The 22383-nt window shown below is 48.9% G+C and overlaps 1 protein-coding gene across 1 annotated transcript in view; it reads right to left on the bottom strand.

The window, feature by feature from the left end:
• The window catches only part of ADAM12 (ADAM metallopeptidase domain 12), a 390084-nt gene that overhangs the window by 44329 nt on the left and 323372 nt on the right, over positions 1 to 22383 (bottom strand). Inside the window, 3 exon segments of the mRNA NM_001001156.1 lie at positions 10038 to 10233; positions 11710 to 11799; positions 16246 to 16423. Coding sequence (NP_001001156.1) covers positions 10038 to 10233; positions 11710 to 11799; positions 16246 to 16423 — 464 coding nt within the window.

Genomic DNA, 22383 nt, shown 5'->3' on the forward strand with positions numbered 1-22383 from the left:
CAGGGATCTCAGGTTCCCTCTACCCAACTCCTCTTCTCTTGTTTCAGTGAGTGGGGTTCCTGCTGCCCTGAGTCCTGTGCTCTTTCTGGGCGCTGCCCCAGCCAGCCTGGGCTGCCCCTCCAGAAGCTCATATCAGCACACAGGTTGCTGCCTCATTTTGAAAGAGGCAGCAGGAGTCCTCAAGCAAAGACACTTGAGTTTGATTTCCTTTCATTCCACTGAACCCTGGGAACACAGAGCGTCTTCCCTTGGAACTCCTTTCCTTGCCCTTAAACCAACAGACACAGTTGAAACGAATGGGGGCACTTTGGATCCCCAACGTGCCATTTGTTGGACCCCCCACTGTGAGGTATCGTGCTGGACACGGCAGGGAGTAGAAGCCATTCCTGGTCCGGGACGATCCCGCATGCCATGGAACAACTAAGCCTGTGCATCACAACCGCTGAGCTTGTGCTCCAGAGCCCGGGGACCACGATTACCGAGCACGCTTGCCAGCATACTGAAGCCCGTGTGCCCTGGAGCCCACGCTCTGCTACAAGAGAAGCCACCACAATGAGAAGCCCGAGCACAGCAACTAGACAGCAGCCCCGCTCGCAGCAACTAGAGAAAAGCCTGCACAACGACGAAGACCCAGCACAGCCAAAAATAAAGAAACAAGCCGGGTGGGGTTTGACCTGGAAAATCTATTCCACTCTGGGATGAATTTGCCCAGTGGCTCCAACAACACAGAGTTCTAAAGGTTAATTTTCTGGCTCTTGCAAGAAACTAGTCACTGTCTGTTTCCAAGAGGTTTACTCATCTCAGCTCTTCTCCAGAACTCAAGGGAGCAGGAGATGACACGACACACCTCGCTGATGAGGTATCGGCGGGGCGTGTCATCAACGGGCATAGCACCGACGCCGTTGGCCACAACGTGCCAAGGAAGCTCAGTCTGGATGCCTAGCGGGTCGTGATTTCATTGGCTACAGACACCTGGGGATAGAGCGATCTCTCTGTGAAGTCAGAGACCAGAATTACACCTGATCCTCTGTCATATACTCCAGGTTTTCATCTGGAGGATTAAGGGCAAGGACACTCTGATGGGTAGTTCGTGGTCAAACTCAATGGACAAGATCTTTCGCATCTCCATCCTCAAGCACTTAGGGATTGAAAATATTCAACTTTTATCTCATCAATACTCTGAAACTGCTGCTGTTTCAATGGAGCGGGGGGTGGGGGGGCTGGGGGAGGTGAGTGACAGAGGTCAGAGGAGGGTGGGGCAGAACCCTATTTATCACGCTGGTTCCATCCAGGTGAATAACACTTCTTACCCTGAAGTCTCCACGTTGGGATGAGAAGCCTTGCCTGAGAAACATGGATGTTTAAAGACAAGGGGGTTTACAGAGAAGGATAAATATCATGTGACATCCCTTCTATGTGGAATCTAAAAAGAAATGATACAAATGAACTTATTGACAAACCAGAAAGAGACTCACAAACTTAGGAGAATGAGATGATGGTTGCCAAGGGAAAGGATAGCTAGGGAGTTTGGGATGGACATGTACACACCACTGTATTTAAAATGGATAACCAACAAGGACCTACTGTATAGCACAGGAAGCTCTAACTTAGTGTTACGAGGCAGCCCTGGAGGAGGGGGGTTTCTGGGGGAAAATGGATCCGTGCGTATGTGTGTCTGAACCCCCTAGCTGTTCACATGAAATGATCACAACATTGTTAGTCAGCTGCACCCCAACACAAAATAAAAAGTTCAAAAAAAAAAAAAAGACGAAAGAGTTTAATAAGTGAAACTTAAATGAAAAAGTATCTAAGCAGTTGAAACTTGATCCAGATCACAGCATACTCTATTGCTGTTTCACCTCTGATCTCAGGCTATAGGACAGTGTCACACAAGGTTTGGGGCCACCTCCTGAGGCCAGCACGCCCCCAGCTAGAGGTGGGTACTGCTCAGTCCCACCTCTTGTGTCGGGGGGAGCGGTTTCCTCCACTGGTTTGGAGCAACCATAGAGATTTGTGAAAACGACTTGCAGAAAACGAGACTTCTGAAATTGTCTCATATCCCTTTTTCTAGGAACGGAAACCCCTTTTCTTATGGAAAATCCACTTTTTATGGTTCAAGCGGGGCTAATTTTCCCAACTAATGCCAAAAGCATGGGCGTGAGATTCAAGTCTGGCCCCTGAGACTGCTCCATGTCACCAGTAATAAGTTTAGGTCAGTGATGGATACAGGACCAAAGCCAGTGCATCAGCATCTTCCTTGGAACCTGAGTGCTGGAGCCGGCTGGATGAGGGGCCGGGGCTGCTTTGCTCCTGGGACCGCTGACCGTGGCCGTGTCCTTTAGGGTCTCCCCCATTACTACTCTCCCTTGAGCCTGGGGACCCCCTGCTCTCATTTGCCTTGGAGGGCTGTCCCCACCTTCCATCCATCACATTTGCCTTTTGCAATGTTTGAAGGCTCTGGTCTCACTGTAAACCCCCCTGTGGACTGAAAAGGTGCCTCAGGCCTGTACAGAGCAGGTGTGTCCCAAGAATGAATGAATGAAAACCAGAGGGAACGCAATTCAGGGAAAGCACATCCTGTCTCTACCCCACTCCCTGTAGGAAGTCAGTTGTGGTTCCCTCAGAACAAAGCATCTTGGGTAAATAAACACAGTTTCCTGGTCTGCCTTGTCTGGGTCCTCACTTATTCATTTACATCAAGTGAAGTATTACCATGCTGGCTTCCCTCATAGCTCAGTTGGTAAAGAATCCACCTGCAAAGCAGGAGACCCTGATTTGATGCCTGGGTTGGGAAGATCTGCTGGAGAAGGGATAGGCTACCCACTCCAGTATTCTTGGGCTTCCCTGGTGGCTCAGCTGGTAAAGAATCCGCCTGCAATGCAGGAGACCCTGATTCGATTCCTGGGCTGGGAAGATCTCCTGGAGAAGGGGAAAGGCTTCCCAACTCCAGTATTCTGGCCTGAGAAATCCATGGACTGTATAGTCCATGGGGTCGCAGAGTCAGACACGACTGAGTGATTTTCACTTTCATCCTTTTCACTTAAGAGGAAAGAAGATATAAAGTCACAAAAAGACATTTTACTTCCTGGAAAGGTAAACTGTCATTCCCTCAACGTTTAGACACATTAAAAAGAATTCTATAAGCAAGGAAACCAGAAAGGGGGCTCCATGTCACCAGTAATAAGTGGGAGTAGACACAGCTCCTACAGTTGAAAAAAGCATCATTATAGGAAACAGACTAGAAGACGCAAACCAAGAACAACTTCCTGAGCACCCTTACCACTGGGACCTGCAGACACCAGGAAGGACAGTCAAGAGTGTGGAACCAGCCAGCCGGCGTTTATCTTAGAGACAGAGGGCTCAATAATTGAAAATGTGTAAATGACGTCTATCTGCTAGTAAGATGTTATAAAGGTACAGATCTGACTTCAAAGTTGCTGCACGTAAAGACGTCTGTCTTCATGAAGACAGGAGACTTCATATCTGTCTCATGAAAAGAAGTGACAGGTTTTCTTATCACTACTATATTACATCAATTTACAGCCTTTGAATTTTTAATAATGGAACACTTAGATGTTCTGCTATTATCAAAAGATGAAATTTAGCCTTTCAGAAGGATTTTTGACATCATCCTGCATTTTATCATTCTATAAGAAGTGATGGAGTTTAATTACCACCTTTATCTTCAGAGTGATATAACTTGTGATTTGGAAGTTTCCTATGTCATTATGTCTTTTGAAAGAGAGATGATGACATCTCGTATTAAGCCCACAATTTATGTGATCTAATCTTTCTTTAGGGTTTTCCCTTGTGGCTCAGGGGTAAAGAATCTGCCTGCCAATGCCGGTTTGATCCCTGGATTGGGAAGATCCTCTGGAGAAGGAAATGGCAACCCACTCCAGTATTCTTGCCTGGGAAATCCCATGGACAGAGGAGCCTGGTGGTGGACCATAGTCCATAGGGTCGCAAAAGAGTCAGACACGACTTAGCGACTAAACAACAACATTTCCTTAAAATGAGTCCGTGATGCAAATACAGGTCCCCAATTCAGTTGCGTTGGCTCCTCCTCCCTGGGGTCACTAACATCCCTGCCCCTGTTGCTAATTCCACAAAGGCATCTTCACAAGTGACTGCAGCCTGCTTGTCCTCCCCGTCCTCCCTCTGCTTCTCTTCTCCACACTGACCTTCACCTCCGTGGAAAAACAGAGCCCCAGCAAATACATTCTCTCATTTCCTTCTTGCACAACGGAACAAAAAAGAGACTTTCCTGCCTCCTAAACAGTATGACTCTTGGCAAGATCACTCTTCTTCCCACTTGTAGCCTGATGCTGTGGATGTTTGGAAACGTACCGTTCCCGGTGTGTTGTCATAAAGTCATTTAAACCAGCCCTGCCGGGCTTCCCTGGTGGTGCGGTGGTAAAGAATCCACCTGCCAGTGCGGGAGATATGGGTTCCACTCCTGGTCCGGGACGATCCCGCATGCCGTGGAACAACTAAGCCTGCACACCACAACTGCTGAGCTTGTGCTCCAGAGCCCGGGGACCACAATTCCCGAGCACATGTGCCACAGGACTGAAGCCCGTGTGCCCTGGAGCCCACGCTCTGCTACAAGAGAAGCCACCACAATGAGAAGCCCGAGCACAGCAACTAGAGAGCAGCCCCGCTCGCAGCAACTAGAGAAAAGCCTGCACAACAACGAAGACCCAGCACAGCCAAAAATAAAATAAATTTAAAAAGTAAAAATAAACCAGCCTTGCAGATAAACACTGCAGAGGCACCGGCCCGTAAAAATCGTCTCACCAGCTCACACCACATCAATCAGGTGACGCTATTTTCTGGTGAGTGATAAAATAGATAAAACTAAGATAATTTCAGGATTTCCTTGATGCAGATTGTTTGTGGCTCTACACACACAGTTATCTGCAAGATTAACTTCCAAGTAACGTTTTCAGTTATCATGCTAGTGCTTCACATAAACAACATTGGCAAAAGTAAATTTTCTGCCTGAAGAAACATATCCAGCTGTATTTCAGAAGGAAATGTTTAAGGTCATGTCGCATTGACAGAAAATCTTTGTGGCTATTAAGCCTGAAGCGGACAGAGGGCTAAATACAAGGTCCGGTTTGAGCTGCAGGTAACATTTACGTGTTTGACATTAACTGATAAAGTCTTGAGATTCAAGATTTGTGGGAGAAGCATCAGTGGGGGAAAAAAATGTCAATTCCAAGCCGACAAGGATACCATTGTTGAATAATCGTTAATTATTAATGTTAATAATCGTTAATAATCAATAATGATATCAATATCAATAATATCAATAATCAATAATAACGTTAATAATCGTTAATAATCAATAATTATTGTTGAATAATTGTCAGGAAAGCAAGCAGATGAACAACTCTCACAAAAAGTATTCTAAAACTATATTACTTTGCTTGTTAGGAGTTGCAGGCATATGTTTTGAATTTTCTATCATTTTGTTTGTAGAAAGATTTGGAAGAGGATTATTTTATTGAAATATAAGGCTGGATTGAGAAACGTCCCTCTCAAAGGAATTAGTTAGTTGGGAGGAAGGGCTTCTGCTGGCCAGAGTTTGGGTAGCCAGATCTGGGGAGTAACTGATGACTGTTTCCTGAATGTAACAGATGATGCTGGCCAGGTTGCTGGGATGCCAGCATCAGGGGCTGGCAGAGCAAGTACCCTAGATTTCTGAGTCACTGGGCTTCCTAGGGGCTGAAAGTGACCCCAAAGTACACATGGTCCCGATCCCAGAGCATTTGCTAAAGGCTGGGAAATGAAAGACTATATCCTGAACTCATCGCATGCTTGACAATAAGTTTTCCTCTTCTGAATCATGAAAAGTTAATGCAAACCGACCACAGTAACAGCAATATACTGCTCTCTGCCTGCTGCAGCTAGGGGGCTGGGACCCAGCTGAGGAAGTGACCTCTGCCCCGGGAACTGTGACGGTCCCATCCTGACTCTACTGCAGGTCCCAGGCGAGAGTGCACTGGGGCTGTGGGAAGCGTGTCCCTCTGGCAGAACCAGGGCTCTTGGTCGGCAACTCACAAGAGCAGGACATGGCTGAATAGTTATCGAATGAGAGTGCATGGTGGTAGACAGGGCTCTCTGTTCTCCAAGCCACAGCCCAAGCTCTGGACAAGCAGAAGAGCCTACGGTTCCCCTGGGCTGGGTCCCTGTTCCTGTGCACCTTGGCCCCTGCTGTTCTGGACACAGGAAATCCCTTCCTCTCCTACCTTGGCAATGACTACTCCAGGGCAACCTTGTTTAGGACCCTTCCTGCTCTAACCACCACTCCCTCCAACCCTGCCCCAGGCTGAGCCCAAGGCCCTCCTCTTTTCCCACCAGATCACGGCCCTCCCCACAGCCCCAGGCACTGTGCAAGCTGCAAGTTACTGCACGCTATACATGTAGTATATTCATAGACATGAAATAACAAGCTACAGTAGAGGACAACAAAATACCCACGCAGAAGGCGTATTACTCTCCCCATTTTCACATGAGGAACAAGAGCTGAGCAACTTGCTGAAGGTTACCCTTTTAGAAAGTAGTCCATTCAATGCCCCTGGACCCCCAAGAGGGCCTTATGTCCTAATCCTTGAACCCTGTGACTATGTGACCTAACTTGGCAGAAGGGACTTTGAGGATGTGATTAAGAAATCGAGATGGGAAACGATGCTGGGCAACCTGGATGGTCCAATATAATCCCAAGAGTTCTTGTAAGAGGGAGGCAGAGGATCAAAGTCAGAGATAGAGATCTGACCGCAGAAGTGGAAGTCACAGAGACAGAGATTTGAAGATTCTGTTCTGCTGGCTTTGAAGGAGGGTGAAGGGGCCACGAGCTAAGAATCGCGGACAGCCCCTCAAAGTTGGAAAAGGCCAGCAAACAGATGGTCCCCCAGAGCCTCCAAAGGTAACACTGCCCTGCCAGCATCTTCATTTTAGGACTTCTGACCCCAGGAACTAGAAGATGATAAAGGCGTGGTGTCATAAGCCACTGTGAGAGCAGACACAGGAAGCTTACCCGGTGTCCGTGAACTGGAGAGCTAGGCTGTCGCACTGATATAAGGAGAGGAACACCCTTCATTAGCAAAGCGGGTGGTTGAAGGCCCTTTTAAGAACCCCCAGGTACAGGGAGCCCCTGAAGCTTCTGGCACCAAGTCTCAGTGCTCCTGAGGGTGTCAGTGTGATGACTGCAAGTACTAAGAGGGTCAAGAGAGATGGATCCCAAGAAGCCACCAGCCCGGGGGACTCTCCCAACCTAGTCCCCACGCCGGTTATTTCCAGGAACTGGGCGCTTCTGACATCAGAGATGTGTAGTTTGTGTGCTATGCCCCTCAGAGGAAGCCCGCCGTTGCTGGGCAAGGGCCCCCTCCGTCACCAGGGTGAGTGGGAGGGGAGAGAAGGGGCCAGCCCGGACCCTGGGGCCGCAGGCCCCACCGTTGCTCGCAAGGACGTGGCAGGTCCAAGCAGGTAACTCCCTACCGCTTCTGCTCTGGAGAAGCTCAGCCTGTGAGTCACGCCGTCAAGTCTGTCCGCCTCTCTCCCCCTGGTCAGGCAGCTCAAGAAGGACTAATCAGATGAGATAATGAACACCAGCCTCGGTCACCATGAATCACAGGCCCGCAGCCAGCTGAGTCACTCAGTGGCAGGGCTGAGAGAGCTGTGGGGCTCCGTCTGAGCTCACCCTGGAGCCGGGGCCAGATGCTCTAAGTCAGCAGGGCACCCAAGGCCGCGCTTTCCTCCAACAGCTCCGAGTGCTGTGTGTGCTCTGGCCCCAGAACGCTCCTTGGAAGGGAGCGTTGCAACTAAGTCCCCTGTAACTCAAGACAGGGAGATTACCGAGTCTGGGGAGAGGCTGGGCAGGCACGGCCACTAGGGATGCTTCGGGCCACAAAGGTTTGGCCTGGGGAAGCAGCGCTGACCCAAAGTGACCCCACTCAGCTAAAAGGTGTCCGGTCACTCAGCCATTCAGAGCCCGTACAACCGTGTGATGTGCAGATAGTGAGTGCCTCCTCAGCGCTTGTCATCGGGAAGCGTTTGAAGCTGTGAGTCCTACCTTGCCTGGAGGCCCTCCTGTCCAGCTGGGGAGGAGGTCTGGGGGCTGGTCAGGTTCCAAAGCCCAAGCACTAAGGCTCCGGGTACCGCCACTTCCTCTTTCTACCCACCCAAGTTCATCAGCTGACTCACTGGAAAAGCCCCTGATGCTGGGAAAGATTGAAGGCAGGAGGAGAAAGGGGTGACAGAGGATGAGATGGTAGGATGGCGTCACCGACTCGATGGGCATGAGTTTGAGCAAACTCGAGGAGATCATGAAGGACAGGGAAGCCTGGCAGGCTATAGTCCACGGGGTCGCAGAGTCAGACGTGACTTGGTGACTGAACAAGAAGCTCATCAGCGGAGCCTGAGGCCTTGGAAGAACTTTCAGAGAACGAGATAAACGGAGGCACGGTGAACGCCTTGTTGCTGCATCCGGGCTGCGCTCTCTTCTCCTTCAGAAGGTCCCCGGTGCACAGGAGCACTGGCTTGGCTGCAGGGTGGTGGTAGTGGGCTCCACGAGAGCCCCCAGTCCTAAGCAATGTCCGCTCTGTCCTCCATACTCAGGCCATTGCTTCCACATCATGCTTCAAACCCAAGCTGAGGTTCAGTCACTGTTATTTGCCCTCATCACTCCTAAACCCCAAACCCCACCATCAAAGTCGGACAGAGGCCCGTTGGCTCTCTCTCCCCTACAGAGCCCGAGCTGGCCTGGCCCCCTGCCTGGGCCTGGCTGACCACAGAGGCCTTGCCACAGCTGGGGCCTCTGGCCAGAACCAAGGCCACCCTGCAGCCAATGGGAAGGGGCAGAAGAAAGACAAGATCACTGACACGGTCTTGGAAAATACCTGCTGTGGAATTCACTGTCAGAATACTGGGTGCAGGAACAAGGGGCCAACCCCGGGGTGACGAGCTCCTGCTCTGGGCCGCCCTGCCCTAGGCCCTGGGTCTCTGGCCCCGGAAGATGGGGCAACGGAGGACAGAGACACAGAGGGGACGGGGCCTTCCCCCTTTCACTTCTGAGCATCTGTTTAATGTTAGAGCTTCTGTGGAACTTGGGTTCGAGGCCTGGCTCTTTGGGGTGACGGCCTAGCACGGGAACTCGGCTGGACTCGGTCACAATCCCAGCCTCGCGACCTTGGGAAATGACTTCCGGCCTCTGAGTCTGAGCTTCTGCCTTCCGTAAAGCTGCAGTCATTGTCTCCACCTCAGGCGTCCTGTCCTGGGAGGTTTACGCAAACCAGGCTGAGCCCAGGTCCAGGGGCCCGTGGGCAGGAAGTGATGAACCATCTCTCAGGGACCCGACCACAGAGGCCGCTTCCTGGCTACCTTCCCACCTGGGTGCTTTTTTTCTGGGACACACGCCTCTGTCCCTCTGCTTTCAGAACAAAACGGCATTCAAGGCCCTTGAACACCTGTCTCCGAGCTCTTCCTCTGGCGTCCAGGCCTCCCACGCTGGGCCCTCCCTCTGAACATCCTTCCCCATCACAGACGCACGCATCAGCTCGGCTCTGGCCTTCCCGAGGCAGCCCCCCCCCTCCACCGCCCCTCGCCCCCTGGCTGCACCGACGTCCTCTCTGGCACCCTCTGCCCACGGCTGGGGCTGTCATTCAAGCGTCAAGAAGGACTTGGCGCACAATCAGGGTTGTGGGCGGGGATGTCCTGCCGCCTGTCTGCCCGGCTCCCTGTTAAGCCGTCTGAGGGCAGCGGTCCTGGCTGATTCAGCCCTGTCTCCCCACGGGCACACGGAAGGTACTCATACGTCTCTGGCCAGACCATTCTGTTGTGCCTTGGGGCGGGCTCCAGACAGCACCCACTTTTGCGTGCCCTGCGCCAAGCAGGCCCCGGTCGCACCACAAAGCCCATCACTTCAGCCCAACAGAAGGAAGGTTCTCGATAGCACGCTCTGGGAGGGATGCTCACGGAAACAGAGGGCGGGCTTCGCAGCCTCAGCCCCCAGGTTGGTGGGGGCCACGTACCTGGTCCCCAGAGGGTGACGCACTGCTGCTCATGGGTCTGGCAGATGCCATTGTAGCAGTAGCCATCCACCCCCTGGCATGGGTGCCCATCGTGCAGGTACACATTGGCTGGGCAGTGAGGACTGGCCCCAGTGCAGAACTCCGGGAGGTCGCAGGCGTTGCTGGGGTCCCTACACGCGGTTCCCGCCGGCTTCAGCTGCAAGGAGAGGGCAGTTTATAAGCACCTAACTGCAGGAAACGGGAAAGAGTGGTCCCAGTAACACTCTGGGTAGATGGGAGCAGGGCTACCCCGTGTAGCCTCATGTAGACGGGTGCGGACTTCAAAGGAAGTTCCCTTTACTGAAGGGAGAGCTCGTTAAGTAAACAGTCTCCCTCTGGGATTCACCTTTCCACTGTGGGTGGTAGGGGCAACTAAGATGCAGCTCTTTTTAACTTCCTGCAACATCAAGTTTTCCTGGTAAGCAGACAAGCTGGACGCTGGCCCCTGGGCCTTGGAGGAGTGGGGTGCTACCTGATGGACCCATCGATTCTTAAGAACAAGATCTCTGGTCACCAACACCATCACTTGTTTTAAGATGACATTTGCACTTAAAGCATTCACTTTTGTGGGCAAGATGACAAAAATCATCCCAAGGGCATACTTGCAACAGTGATTTTACTTTGCAATCAAATCACAGAGCTGGAAACCTGTCTGTAGGACTTTACAGGGGCAGGGAGAGAAGTAGTAAACCAGAGGAGCCACACAGGATGTTAAGGGACCATGCAAACGATGCCTCATCTTTTTGATGTTGAGGAGCGTATGGCTCAGGGTGGCTTGTCTGAGGTTATAGAGCCAGTGACCAGCCCCGCCTCAAAGCCCCCTCTCCAGGGACTTCACCACCAGCAGCTGCAAGCCAGGCGTGTCAGCTTCTTTAACATCCCCATGAGCTAATCACAGGAAAGGGGTGAAGGATACTTTAAGCTGAATGTGAAATGTCACAGTGCACTTTGGAAACACTGCGCTTCTGCCTGGGTGGCTAAGAGGGAGTTTCCTGCAAGCAGAAGGTCAAGATCAATTGCTTAATTAAAAGGAAATAAAACTCTACCCTTGGAACATCTGAATCAAAAGCTCAGACTTCGACTCTGCCAGATCTCAGCTCTGAACAGTGAGGCAAACGATGGAACTGCCAACACGAATGCAGTCAGGGTGGCAGAGTCTAAAACTGCCAACTTGGCTGGACTGGGTCAGCCAGCACCTTCTGTCGGGGGTTGTCAAGAGCAAGATGCTGAGGTCGTGGAGAACAACCCGCCCAGCACCTCAGCCAGCAGGCAGACATTCTTGGGATGGAGCGGAGGGACGTGATGTGAGTACTCCCTGCTAGAGGGGGAACTGGTTCTCAAAGACTTTCTCCAACAGCACGACCAGAACAGTTAATGGGGAGCCTGAGTTTTTTGGTCCAATTCCTTTCCAGCTCATAAATTATTTACTACAGATGACTTAGCATTAAAATGTGCATTTCACACAAAGATTAGAAGATAATAAAAATAGGAGGTAGAGAGTACCAGCTTGCATGATGAGGACCACAGTTTCCCCAGCAGTGAGCGCTGGGAAATCACCCTGCCCTGTAGCTAGCCCTGTGTTGGTGTTGAACCTGCAGAACCCATGGGTGACCTTGGGAGCAGGAGGACTCACCCGGCAGTTTTCACAGCACAGTCCGTGCGCGCAGACAGCGTCTGGCTTCAGGGCACAGGTGGTGGCATTGCAGCAGAGATTCTGACATTCCTGGAGACGGGAAGAGGTTTGACAGGGTCACCGGGGGGCCACTACTCACCAAAAGCGAAGGTTGCACCTTCAGTGACTGGAAAGGGAAGAAAGAACCCGAGGGCCTGGCTCTTGAGCTGAAAACCAGCCTGACCGAGGATTATCTTCCTCTGGAAGAAAGCAGAGCTTCTGGTAAGTGTTTATGAACTGCCTGGGAGTGCGTGTCCCTGGGAAAAGTCAGTAGCACTCAAGCATCTTTCACGATGGGGTGAGGGATGGGGACAGAAGGCTGGCTGGCTCCAGAGGCCATTCGCATCGGCAGCGGGTGGGGCCGTGTGTATGTCTTCGAGGACCGCAGGCCTCAATGCAGTGACCTGTATCAGGATCACTGGAGCCTTTGAATGTGTTTAAAAGTCTCCATAGATGCATACAAACTTAACTCTTCAAAGACTGACCCAGAGTTTAACCGAGAGCACAGTGGCAGGAAATGAAGTCAAACTAGTTGTGTTTGAACCACAGCAGTCCAACCTGGAGCTGCAGCTGGACTCTCGGTCAGCACAGGGAGGGTGTCTCACCCACCAAGACACTCCTCAGGTCAGAAAAGCGCCTCAGAATGAGCAAGAGACCGGAAGGAGGTCTGTGGGCTGTGCCCATAGATTTGCAAGGGATTTAAACAGGTCAAATGGTAGATGGATGGTCCTCTCTGAGATAAACACGAGAGAGGAAGTGAACTCCTGTTATGCTGCATTTCACAGGTACCCAAGTTTTTGTCACATAAAGAAACAAGAGGCTATAGTTTTGCTTAGCTCTCAACAGAAGGCCTGCACATATCTATTCAATGTATTTATGACATCGTGGGCTTTAGGACATTCTGGTAACTTGGAGTTGACACACTTTAGAAGAAATTGAATTGCCATTAGAAAGGGGAGCTCAACAGAGTCTTCAGAATTGAGTTGATCAATGTCCCTTTATTTTCTCTTATATATGGTTTGTGCTGAAGAATTTATATGTTATTGGCTACAGGCCCATCACATACTATTTTCATAGTGTAACAGTTTACTCCCCAAACCATCTCCCATGAATGAATTTATCATCAGTATCATAAATGCAGTGAATAAAACATTGATAACCCAGAAGACTTATGGCTCAACCAGGATATGTCAACTGTATCCCGTGTAAAACTCTATGAACGATGTTCCCAGTGACTGCTCACCTATTACACATACACCCCAGGTTATTCAATTTTAAATTTGCTCAAGGACTTCATAAACATCCAGAGTGTGTAATATATACAGTAGGAGAAAACTGCCAACCTGAAGCCAATACTGTAACTTTCAGGATAGTAAGGAATTCCAACTCATGGATTTACAAGCCTAAAACATTCAGGAACTTGTTGTGTTTTTATAAGCGGAGTCCATCAGTGGTAATGCTGATCAGTGTCACTGCAGGTGTGACGATGCTGTCCTGTACGGATGCGCTAAATGGCTCTTGTAATGGCACGTGGGCCGCTGACAGATCACAGACTCCCTTGCACCTCTAAGGTACATCAGCCATCCTAAAACTCGTTTGTAAGACCCTTTAAGAACCGGGTCCCAATCCCCCCGACGAAACTGCTAAATAATATACACAGAAGTTCAAATGGAAACGAAGCCAAATAGCATGGTTTTGACTTCAAAAGGGATTGATAATGTGAGCAAGATAACTAAGTTTAAAAGATATTTGCAAGCTACTGGCATGCAATTGACTTTAAACAAGGAGATAAGGCTGCTTTTTCAACCCTATTAGTTTGGAAGAATGAGCGAGTTGTCAGGAAACCCTTATGGTGGATATAAATCTAATGTCCCGGACTCAAGGCTTCAGCACTCGCTTGCCTTTTAACTACCCAGAATCTATTTCTTCTGCAGAACTCTGTTTATCAGAAGAGACAAATGCTTCATCCGTTGGTGCAGCTATTATTTTAGTGTTCAATAGAGAAGTTCAACAGAGTCGACAAATGCTCAGCCTCCAACGACTGAAGAGTAATGAAGCCGTGAGAGGATTTTCAGCAAATGCCCTGATTGTCATTCTTGGGTTGTAGGTAGTAGGCAGAGGTTCCTAGTAACCATGAACTGGGCTGAGGTAACAATGCATCTTCTTGAAAAGAGTGGCCATTATTTCTGAGAGCAGAAGCTGGGTCCCACCGTGAGCTGGGACAGTGGTTCTGACCCATTTACTCACCGAGGTGGTGACACCAGAGTGGTGGTGTCCAGGGGATGCATGGGCTGATAGGAAACAAAGCCATGATGGTTATTTACCGTGCTTGAGCACTGAGTGGGGCAATAAAGAACCCAGGTTCACTAAAGTATTGGTCAGTTTGGAACCTGGAAATGGGCTTTCATACCATCAGAGCGCAGTGTGACCTTAAACCTTAAAAAGTCAACAAATAAAAAAAAATTAAAAATTAGAAAACTAAAAATTGAGGCAAAAAGCTTGCCTGTGACTTTCAAAGATTTCTTGGGAGAAAGAACTCTGGATGAAGAGATTGAGAGTTCTCTTCAGATATCAAGGACTTATTAAATGAGGGCCCTCCACATAGAATAACATGCAGGGAGAGTATAGCTCTGCCTAAGCAAGGAGTCTGGGTTCATAAAAATCTGTCCTGCAAGGCAGTAAGTTGCCTGGAGAGACAGTAGCCTCCCTGTCAAAGCTGAATGACTCCTTGATGGGGGTAAAAGAGAAGGTCACAATATCCATGGCAAATTTCAGGCACTCAAGGATTTGCTGATGCGATGCTGGTGATAGCAGTGGAGATGAAGATGAGGCGGTGGTGGCAATGACAACAGTGATGTGGTAGAAATGGTAACCGTGGTGACATTCACCCTGCTGATGTGGAGGGAGGAAGGGATGCCGGTGGTCATGCTGGTCTATGGAATAAATGACTCTGGTAATAGAGTCATCCCAAACCTGAGAGTTCATGGCTTCGGGGAGAGCTGCCAAATTTATTCAAATTAATAAACAATTACAAGGAGCTCAAACAAAAGATAAACCATTTCAAGTCAACCTGACCTCTCCTGAGAAACAGGAGTAATTTAAACTAACTGTTTTTTTTCCTTTAAGCAATTAGAAAAAAATCTCTGAACAATTTCCCCTTTGTATAACCTATCCCATGATGGTTTCAAGTTTTCCTCCACTCATCAAAAAGAGTTTCTGTAAGGCCATAATTAGGATTTTGTTCCTGTGTAGTAACCAAGCTTTGTGTGCTGTGAGCAAAATTAAACAGCCTCACGGACAGCGCTGTGACCCTGGGTGAATCCTGAATTTAGCAAGGGCACAGAAACACTTGATCAACCCGCCTCTTCAACCCCCGTCCCCGAGCACTTATATTCACTTTTAATATTCTTACAGGAATGGTCAGATAGAGTCCAAGATTATTCCTGCTGCCATGGAAAAGCTCAGAGGATTGGAGAGGGTGGGATACGATGAGGAGTCCACAACCAGCTGTTTGTCTGATGAACACAGCGATGCAAGGGAAGTCTCAGAATCTCAGCACAAGTCTCCTTCCATCCTAGAATCCCCCTTTGAGAGCAGCCCTCCAAGATGTGCTCTTCCTAAGCCCTCACCAGGCCCATTTGTGAATTTAGCTAATACCCACCTTGAACTTGTCTACCACTGCAGCTTGCATAAGCTCCCAGAGCGGGACTCGCACGTGTAGACAGCCTGCTATGCAACCGGGTGACTTTGATTTATTCTAAACACAACCTTCTCCAAACTTTGAGGGGGCTCTTGTTTTACCAGGCAGTCTCGCTGTGCCCTTTCTCTCTCCTTCCCAAGATTATTCAGAGATTTAAAAAAAAAAATGGCTGCTACAATTTTGATGTTGATTAACTTTACCCTGGGCCCTATGAAAGCACAAAAATGTCCTGACAGTGGCTGGAAAGCAGGGTGAAATAAGCCTTTTGCTGGATTAAAAATGTTCTCTGCTCTGGCTTATTGCTTCTGAAAGCTGACAAGCTGAGAGGCAGGAGACTGGGAGCCTCAGGTCACACATACAGAGGAGGCTGCAGAGACAAGGGCAGAATTTCAACTCGGGAGGCCGCTCTTGGTTAAACATGAACGCTGCTTATTCAAATTCCCCTCGGGCTGCACACCTTGCAGAGAGAAAGACTTGGGGCTTACTAGCCATTTGAAGCCAGCATTCCAAGGCTTTCTTCTCTGTCAAATTCAAAGCTAAATGCTTTTTCATTGTTCTTGTCCTCATCTTCCCGAGACTGCCGTGTCCTTCAACAGAGAAGATTCTTTATCTCTTTAAACCAGTGATACAACTTAATTCACGCAATACTTAGCATTCAAGAAGGCCATCCTGGCTTATGAAGCTTGCTCAAGGTGGCCCTAGGACTTTCCCATCCTGATTCTCCAGCACTATTCAAATTCTTGCTGGTTGGCCCAGCTGTAAACGTGAGACAAATGTCCTGTAAACGTTTCTCTTACCTCTGGTTCCCCACAGTCACATTCCTCTCCTTCTTCAACATATCCGTTCCCGCACTTCTGGCCCCCGAAGGACTGCTTCACTTCCGGCAGGTTGAACAGACACATGCCCATGCCCTTCTGCAGGCTGGCCTCCAGGTCCTTCCTGCTGCAGCTGCTGAACATCATGGGGAACGGGAACCTGCAGGAAGGAGGCCGGATGTCAGTCGTCAGGGAACAGAATGGGCTGTGCATCACCCTTCTTGTGCCAGTGCACGTGGTACCCACGGGCATCATCTGGGCGGGTGGTCACTCTCTCAGTGAACAAAAGCTTGAATGCTCTAAAATGAGGCACCTTCTAAACCCTGCGTCCAATCCTGCACCGTTCCAGCACCACTGAATGAGGAAGTGCTACCGGCTCAGTCATATCTTGGCTCTTTGTGATCCCGTGAACTGTAGCCTGCCAGGCTCCTCTCTGTCCACAGAATTCTCCAGGAGAGAATACTGGAGTGGTTTGCCGTTCCCTTCTCCAGGGGATCTTCCTGACCCAGAGATGGAACCTGGGTCTCCTGCATTGCAGGCAGATTCTTTACCGTCTAAGCCACGGGTGCTTTATCCCCCAAGAAATGATCCTTGGATGGTTTTCAAATCGACAACTCTAGACAGTGTCTCATTGCAGACATCATTAACAGTTCTGTGTGAAATGATATGATGGAGAGTGAAGACTCAGGACCCGTAGCTTGTAATATAACTATGTGAGGAAGTTTTCTAACTTCATTGCTCGGAATGCCATCATCAGAAAGTCTACACATAATAAAGGCTGGAGAGGGTGTGGAGAAGAGGGAGCCCTCCTACACTGTTGGTGGGGATGTAAATTGGCGCAGCTACTAGGGAGAACAGCATGGAGGGTCCTTAAAAACACTAAAAATAGAGTCACCGTATGATTCTGCAATCCCACTCCTGGACATATATCCAGAAAAGATGAAGACGAATTTAAAAAGGACACATGCACCCTATGTTTATAGCGGCACTATTTACGATAGCCAACATGTGGGAACAACCTAAATGCTCATCAATAGATGAATGGATGAAGAAGGTGTGGTCCATATATGTACAAGGGAATATTACTCAGCCATAAAAAGGATGAACAATGCCATCTGCACCAACATGGATGGACGTAGAGATTACCATATTAAGAGAATTCAGAGAAAGACAAATCACCTGATATCACTTATATGTGGAATATAAAAAATAATAAAAATAAACTTATTTACAGAAATAGACTCTCAGACATAGAAAACAAACTTATGGTTACCAAAGCAGAAGGGAGAGAGGGATAGATTAGGGGGTTGGGGTTAGCAGATAACAAACTACTATATATAAAACAGATAACCAACAAGGAGAAGATTCTTCAGAGTCCCTTGGGCTGCAAGGAGATCAAACCGTCAAACCTAAAGGAAATCAACCCTGAATATTCATTGGATGAACTGATGCTGACGCTCCAACACTTTGGCCACTTGATGTAAAGATCTGATTCACTGGAAAAAGACCCTGATGCTGGGAAAGACTGAAGGCAGAAGAAGAAGGGGACGACAGGGGATGAGATGGCTGGATGGCATCACCAACTCAATGGACATGAGTTTGAGCAAGATCTGCGAGCTGGTGATGGACAGGGAAGCCTGGTGTGCTATAGCCCATGGGGTCTCAAAGAGTTGGATGTGACTGAACAACAAAACCAACAAGACCTAATATATAGCACAGGGAATGATATATTAATACGTATCTTTTAATAACCTATAATGAAAAGAATCAAAAAGTATATATAACTGAATTACTTTGCTGTACACTAGAAACTAATACATTGTAAATCAACTATACTTCAATTAAAAATAGTAATAAAGGCAATTGCTACCCTGAGGCAGGGGGAAGGTACAAATGACTGAGCTTATCAGTTCCCTGGCTTCACGGACATCATTTCCACAGGGGGACAGTGGTCAGAGCACAGCTGATACTGGTTTGGACCCATGAAGGGCAAATTGCTGTCTCCTCAGGCACAGCCTTAAAAGAACAGAGGAGGTCAGAAGTGCGGGTCCTGCTCTTGTCTCTAAAAACCAGGCCTGCAAAGGATGTGGCCAAGTTGGCCGATGTCCCCACAAAGCTCAATCTCTCCCTTCCCTGGCCGCGAGGGGTGTGCCAGCCCCCTCACACCTGGACGGGCTGTGTGACAATTCTTGGTGATGGAATTAGCAGGGGTGAAATGGCATGCAATTAAGTGGCGATTCCTTCCTCTTCCCTGTGGCCAGCTGAGTTCAGAACATTCCAGCATCCTAGCAGGGAATGAGGCAGAACGTCACCTGCTCCCGACTCACCGCACAGCGCAGAGCCCCACAGCAGCACATGGAAGGGAACCCCCACTCAGGACGGTAAGCCACTGGAAACCGGGGCTTCTTCCTACAGCTGCTAGTGTTCCCTAACATATACACAACATCTGACTCTCTTATGAACGCATTTCCCCATGTCTTAGGCAGCAATTATAAGGGCTAAGCCCACCAGAAACCCAAGTTTTATTACTTAGTGAGCCAGCAGAGCCTGCCCACCAGCAAGCCCAAGCATCCTCTCCCATGCTGACGTTTAGAGGATGACATTATGATTGGATCCCAGTCAACTGGCCAAACCAACGCGTGCTGCTCTGTCTCCCTGAGGATGACAGACTAGCCACCATTCAATGACTGAATCTGGAAATATTTCAAGACCGTGATGAGTTCCAGGGCCAAATGGGTAACCCTGCTGTCTCCCCAAGTGTTTTCTATCAATCTCAGTTATTAACTCTGAAGTATAATTCTAATCTACAGGCAAATTAATACATGCAAAGTCTTGCTCTCGGATACACCAGCAATAAACCAAGACTTATCTGGAGTGCTGTAACAAAGTTCCTTTTGAACTCTCTGTAACTTTCCTGGGCAGACAGACTGATTATTCCTGGTATCAAAGTGATGCTGAATAGCTTCAGATGACGAACCATAAGAAAGAGTGTAATTCTGTCCATTGAGAACGGCTTTGTGTGGAAAATATGATGTATTGCACAGGGGATAGAAAACAGTCCTTTGCAGTAGAAGAGATCGAACCTTCTCCTGTGTGAGCTTTTCCCAGAATGCCCCATCTCAGGCCTGATCCTGGAGGCTAAATCTCACTCTCATGCCAATAATGCCTAACCAGGTGTTGTGATGAGAGCTCGCCAGTTCATTCTGGGAGGAAACTGATTTCTAGAAAACGGTAACAGGGAGTTAGGAGAGGCACTTGGATCGACTGTGAGCCTCGGGAAGGGTTTACACCAAGATTCACAGCAGCTGAGAGAAGCCCAGTGAAGGAGGGGTTATCAACCACCCAGTTCCCAAGGCAGCAAGACGTGTGCAGGGCTGAGACCAGCTCCAGGCACAGCTCCGACAAGCACTCCGATCTCACTGTCTTTCAAAACAAATACATTTTAATTTTTTTTTTTAGCGGGGGTTGACATTAAAAAAGGAACAGAAACAAGATGAGATCAGTGTAAGTTCAGCATTTAAATTCAGAGCATCTGGGAGAGGAGAACAGATCACTAGTAGCAAAAAATGACTGCGTGTCTGTGCTGGGTATGGTCAGATAAGACTCGAGTTATCTGTGTAACAGGACGTTTCTTGTTCTTAGGTTTTTTTTTTTTTCCTTTCTCCTATTCTGTTGAAGGACAAAGCCCAGATGCTCTTAAAAGTTTTTTCTTGTTTCGTGTCATGGATAACATCCATCCAATTCACAGCTTCCCAACCTTGCTCTGAGGAAGAGCGTCCAGGCACTAATTCCTCAAGGTGCCTCTGTCTGCTTGTTTTTTAACTTTATTTTTAACTGGAGGATGATTGCTTTACAATGTTGCGTTGGTTTCTGCCATACATCAGCATGAATCAGCTGTAGGTACCCACCCATCCGCTCGCTCTTGAACTCCCTCCGCCCACCCCATCCCACCCCTCTAGGCTGTCATAGAGAGGTCCCTGTTAACAACAGAACAGCACGGCCATGAGGTGTGGAGGAGGTCACCGACACCGGTCCTTTGTTCCATCACTCCCAGCACAGAGCTGGGTCTTACACCACGCAGCCCAGTTTCACCGGCACGACACCTGACTTCAAAGTCGGGACAAGGAAAACCTCCACCAGCTGCCAGCTCACAGCTCCTGCCCCGAGCACTGTGAGTGGGGCATCTTTCCCTCCGATCTGGACCTTCCTGACTCGCTCCGAGGGACCCCAGGGCTGCAAGACCCCTTAGGCAGGCTGCAACCCTTCCCCATACTTTCCCGTCCTCTCCGTGGGGACTGGTCAACATTTCCCCTCTAAGGGAGAATGGAAAAAGGCCACTTGCATCCTCCAAGACCTCTCATTGGATGACAAATGGCGATGTGACCAGGGAGCGTTCTGCACCTGCCTTCATCCTTTCATGATTTCTCATCATGGGGAACAGTGACTATTTCTCTCTGATAGAATATTCCTGAGCCTTATTGGGGGACATTTAGAGAAAGTCAGGCTTTGGAGGAATAAGAGCAGAGAGTAACCTGTCACTCATCATTCAATTATTATGCAAGTATTTATTCAACACCTGAGTGCAAAGCATTGTACCAGGTCCTGGAGAGACCGGAGTGAATAAAACACACACCCGAATCTTGGCCATGGTGGAGCTTGCATCTGGTGGGGCAGGCAGATAATACAGAAGATAAGGGAGTAAATTATGTGTTAGAAAGGAATGAACACGAAGGAGAAAAGTAAGACAGGTCAGGGGGCAAGGATATAGGAGGTCTTGACCTCTTAGGGGAAGATGATCAGGGAAGACCGCACAGGAAGGCAGGCATTTGGGATGTGAGGGAAAAAGCTGGATGCACCAGGAGGAAGAATGTTCTAGGCAGAGGGAGGAGCCGGTGCAAAGGGGTATGGGCAGGTGTGACAGTCCTAGAGGACTTTGTTCAGCAGACAGCAGCAGGTTCTTCTTTCAGTGACACATACCCAGAGGAGTGACCCCCTCCCCAGAGAAGACTCCTAGGCCCTCTGAGGTCAGGTGGATGGCAAAAGATGACCATGGAACATCATTAAAGGGGGAGAGGAGCATTGCCCTGCATGGACCAGGCATTGATAACTGCTTAAGGTACTTTTCATAATAATTTCAAACTAGTATTCCTCCCCACATTTTTTTTTAAACCAAACTAGTTTTGACTGACAAACAAGGGTCTGATGCTGGAGTCCTCCTGGTTGACCAGTGTGTGGCAGGGAAGAAGAGAGTACCTAAAAACTATACCTAACCCAATGCGCCCCGGAGAGAGACAGAATTCAGTCATCTAAAATGGTTTCATGCAAATCAGAACTACCTTGAAGTACCACCTCACACCAGTCAGAACAGCCACCATCGCAAAACCTACAACTAACAAATACTGGACAAGGTGTGGAGAAAAGGGAGCCCTTCTACACTGTTGGTAGGAATATGAACTGGAGTAGCCCCTACGGAGAACAGTATGGAGGTTTCTCAAAAAAACTAGAGTTGCCGTATGATCAAGCAATCCCACTCCTGGGCATACATGCAAACAAAACTGTATCCAAAAAGATACACGCACTCTTATGTTCACAGCATCACCATTCACAATAGCCAAGACGTGAAAGCAACCTAAATGTCCATCAGCAGAGGAACGGATAAAGCAGACATGGCACATCATACCACGGTGTGTTCAGTTCAGTTCAGCCACTCAGTCATGTCCGACTCTGCAATCCCATGAATCGCAGCACGCCAGGCCTCCCTGTCCATCACCAACTCCCAGAGTTCACCCAGACTCACATCCATCGAGTCAATGATGCCATCCAGCCATCTCATCCTCTGTCGTCCCCTTCTCCTCCTGCCCCCAATCCCTCCCAGCATCAGTCTTTTCCAATGAGTCAACTTTTCTCATGAGGTGGCCAAAGTACTGGAGTTTCAGCTTCAGCATCAGTCCTTCCAATGAACACCCAGGACTGATCTCCTTCAGAATGGACTGGTTGGATCTCCTTGCAGTCCAAGGGACTCTCAAGAGTCTTCTCCAACACCACAGTTCAAAAGCATCAATTCTTCGGCGCTCAGCCTTCTTCACAGTCCAACTCTCACATCCATACATGACCACTGGA

This window comes from Bos taurus, chromosome 26, assembly GCF_002263795.3.
Source record: "Bos taurus isolate L1 Dominette 01449 registration number 42190680 breed Hereford chromosome 26, ARS-UCD2.0, whole genome shotgun sequence".
NCBI classification, from domain to species: domain Eukaryota; kingdom Metazoa; phylum Chordata; class Mammalia; order Artiodactyla; family Bovidae; genus Bos; species Bos taurus.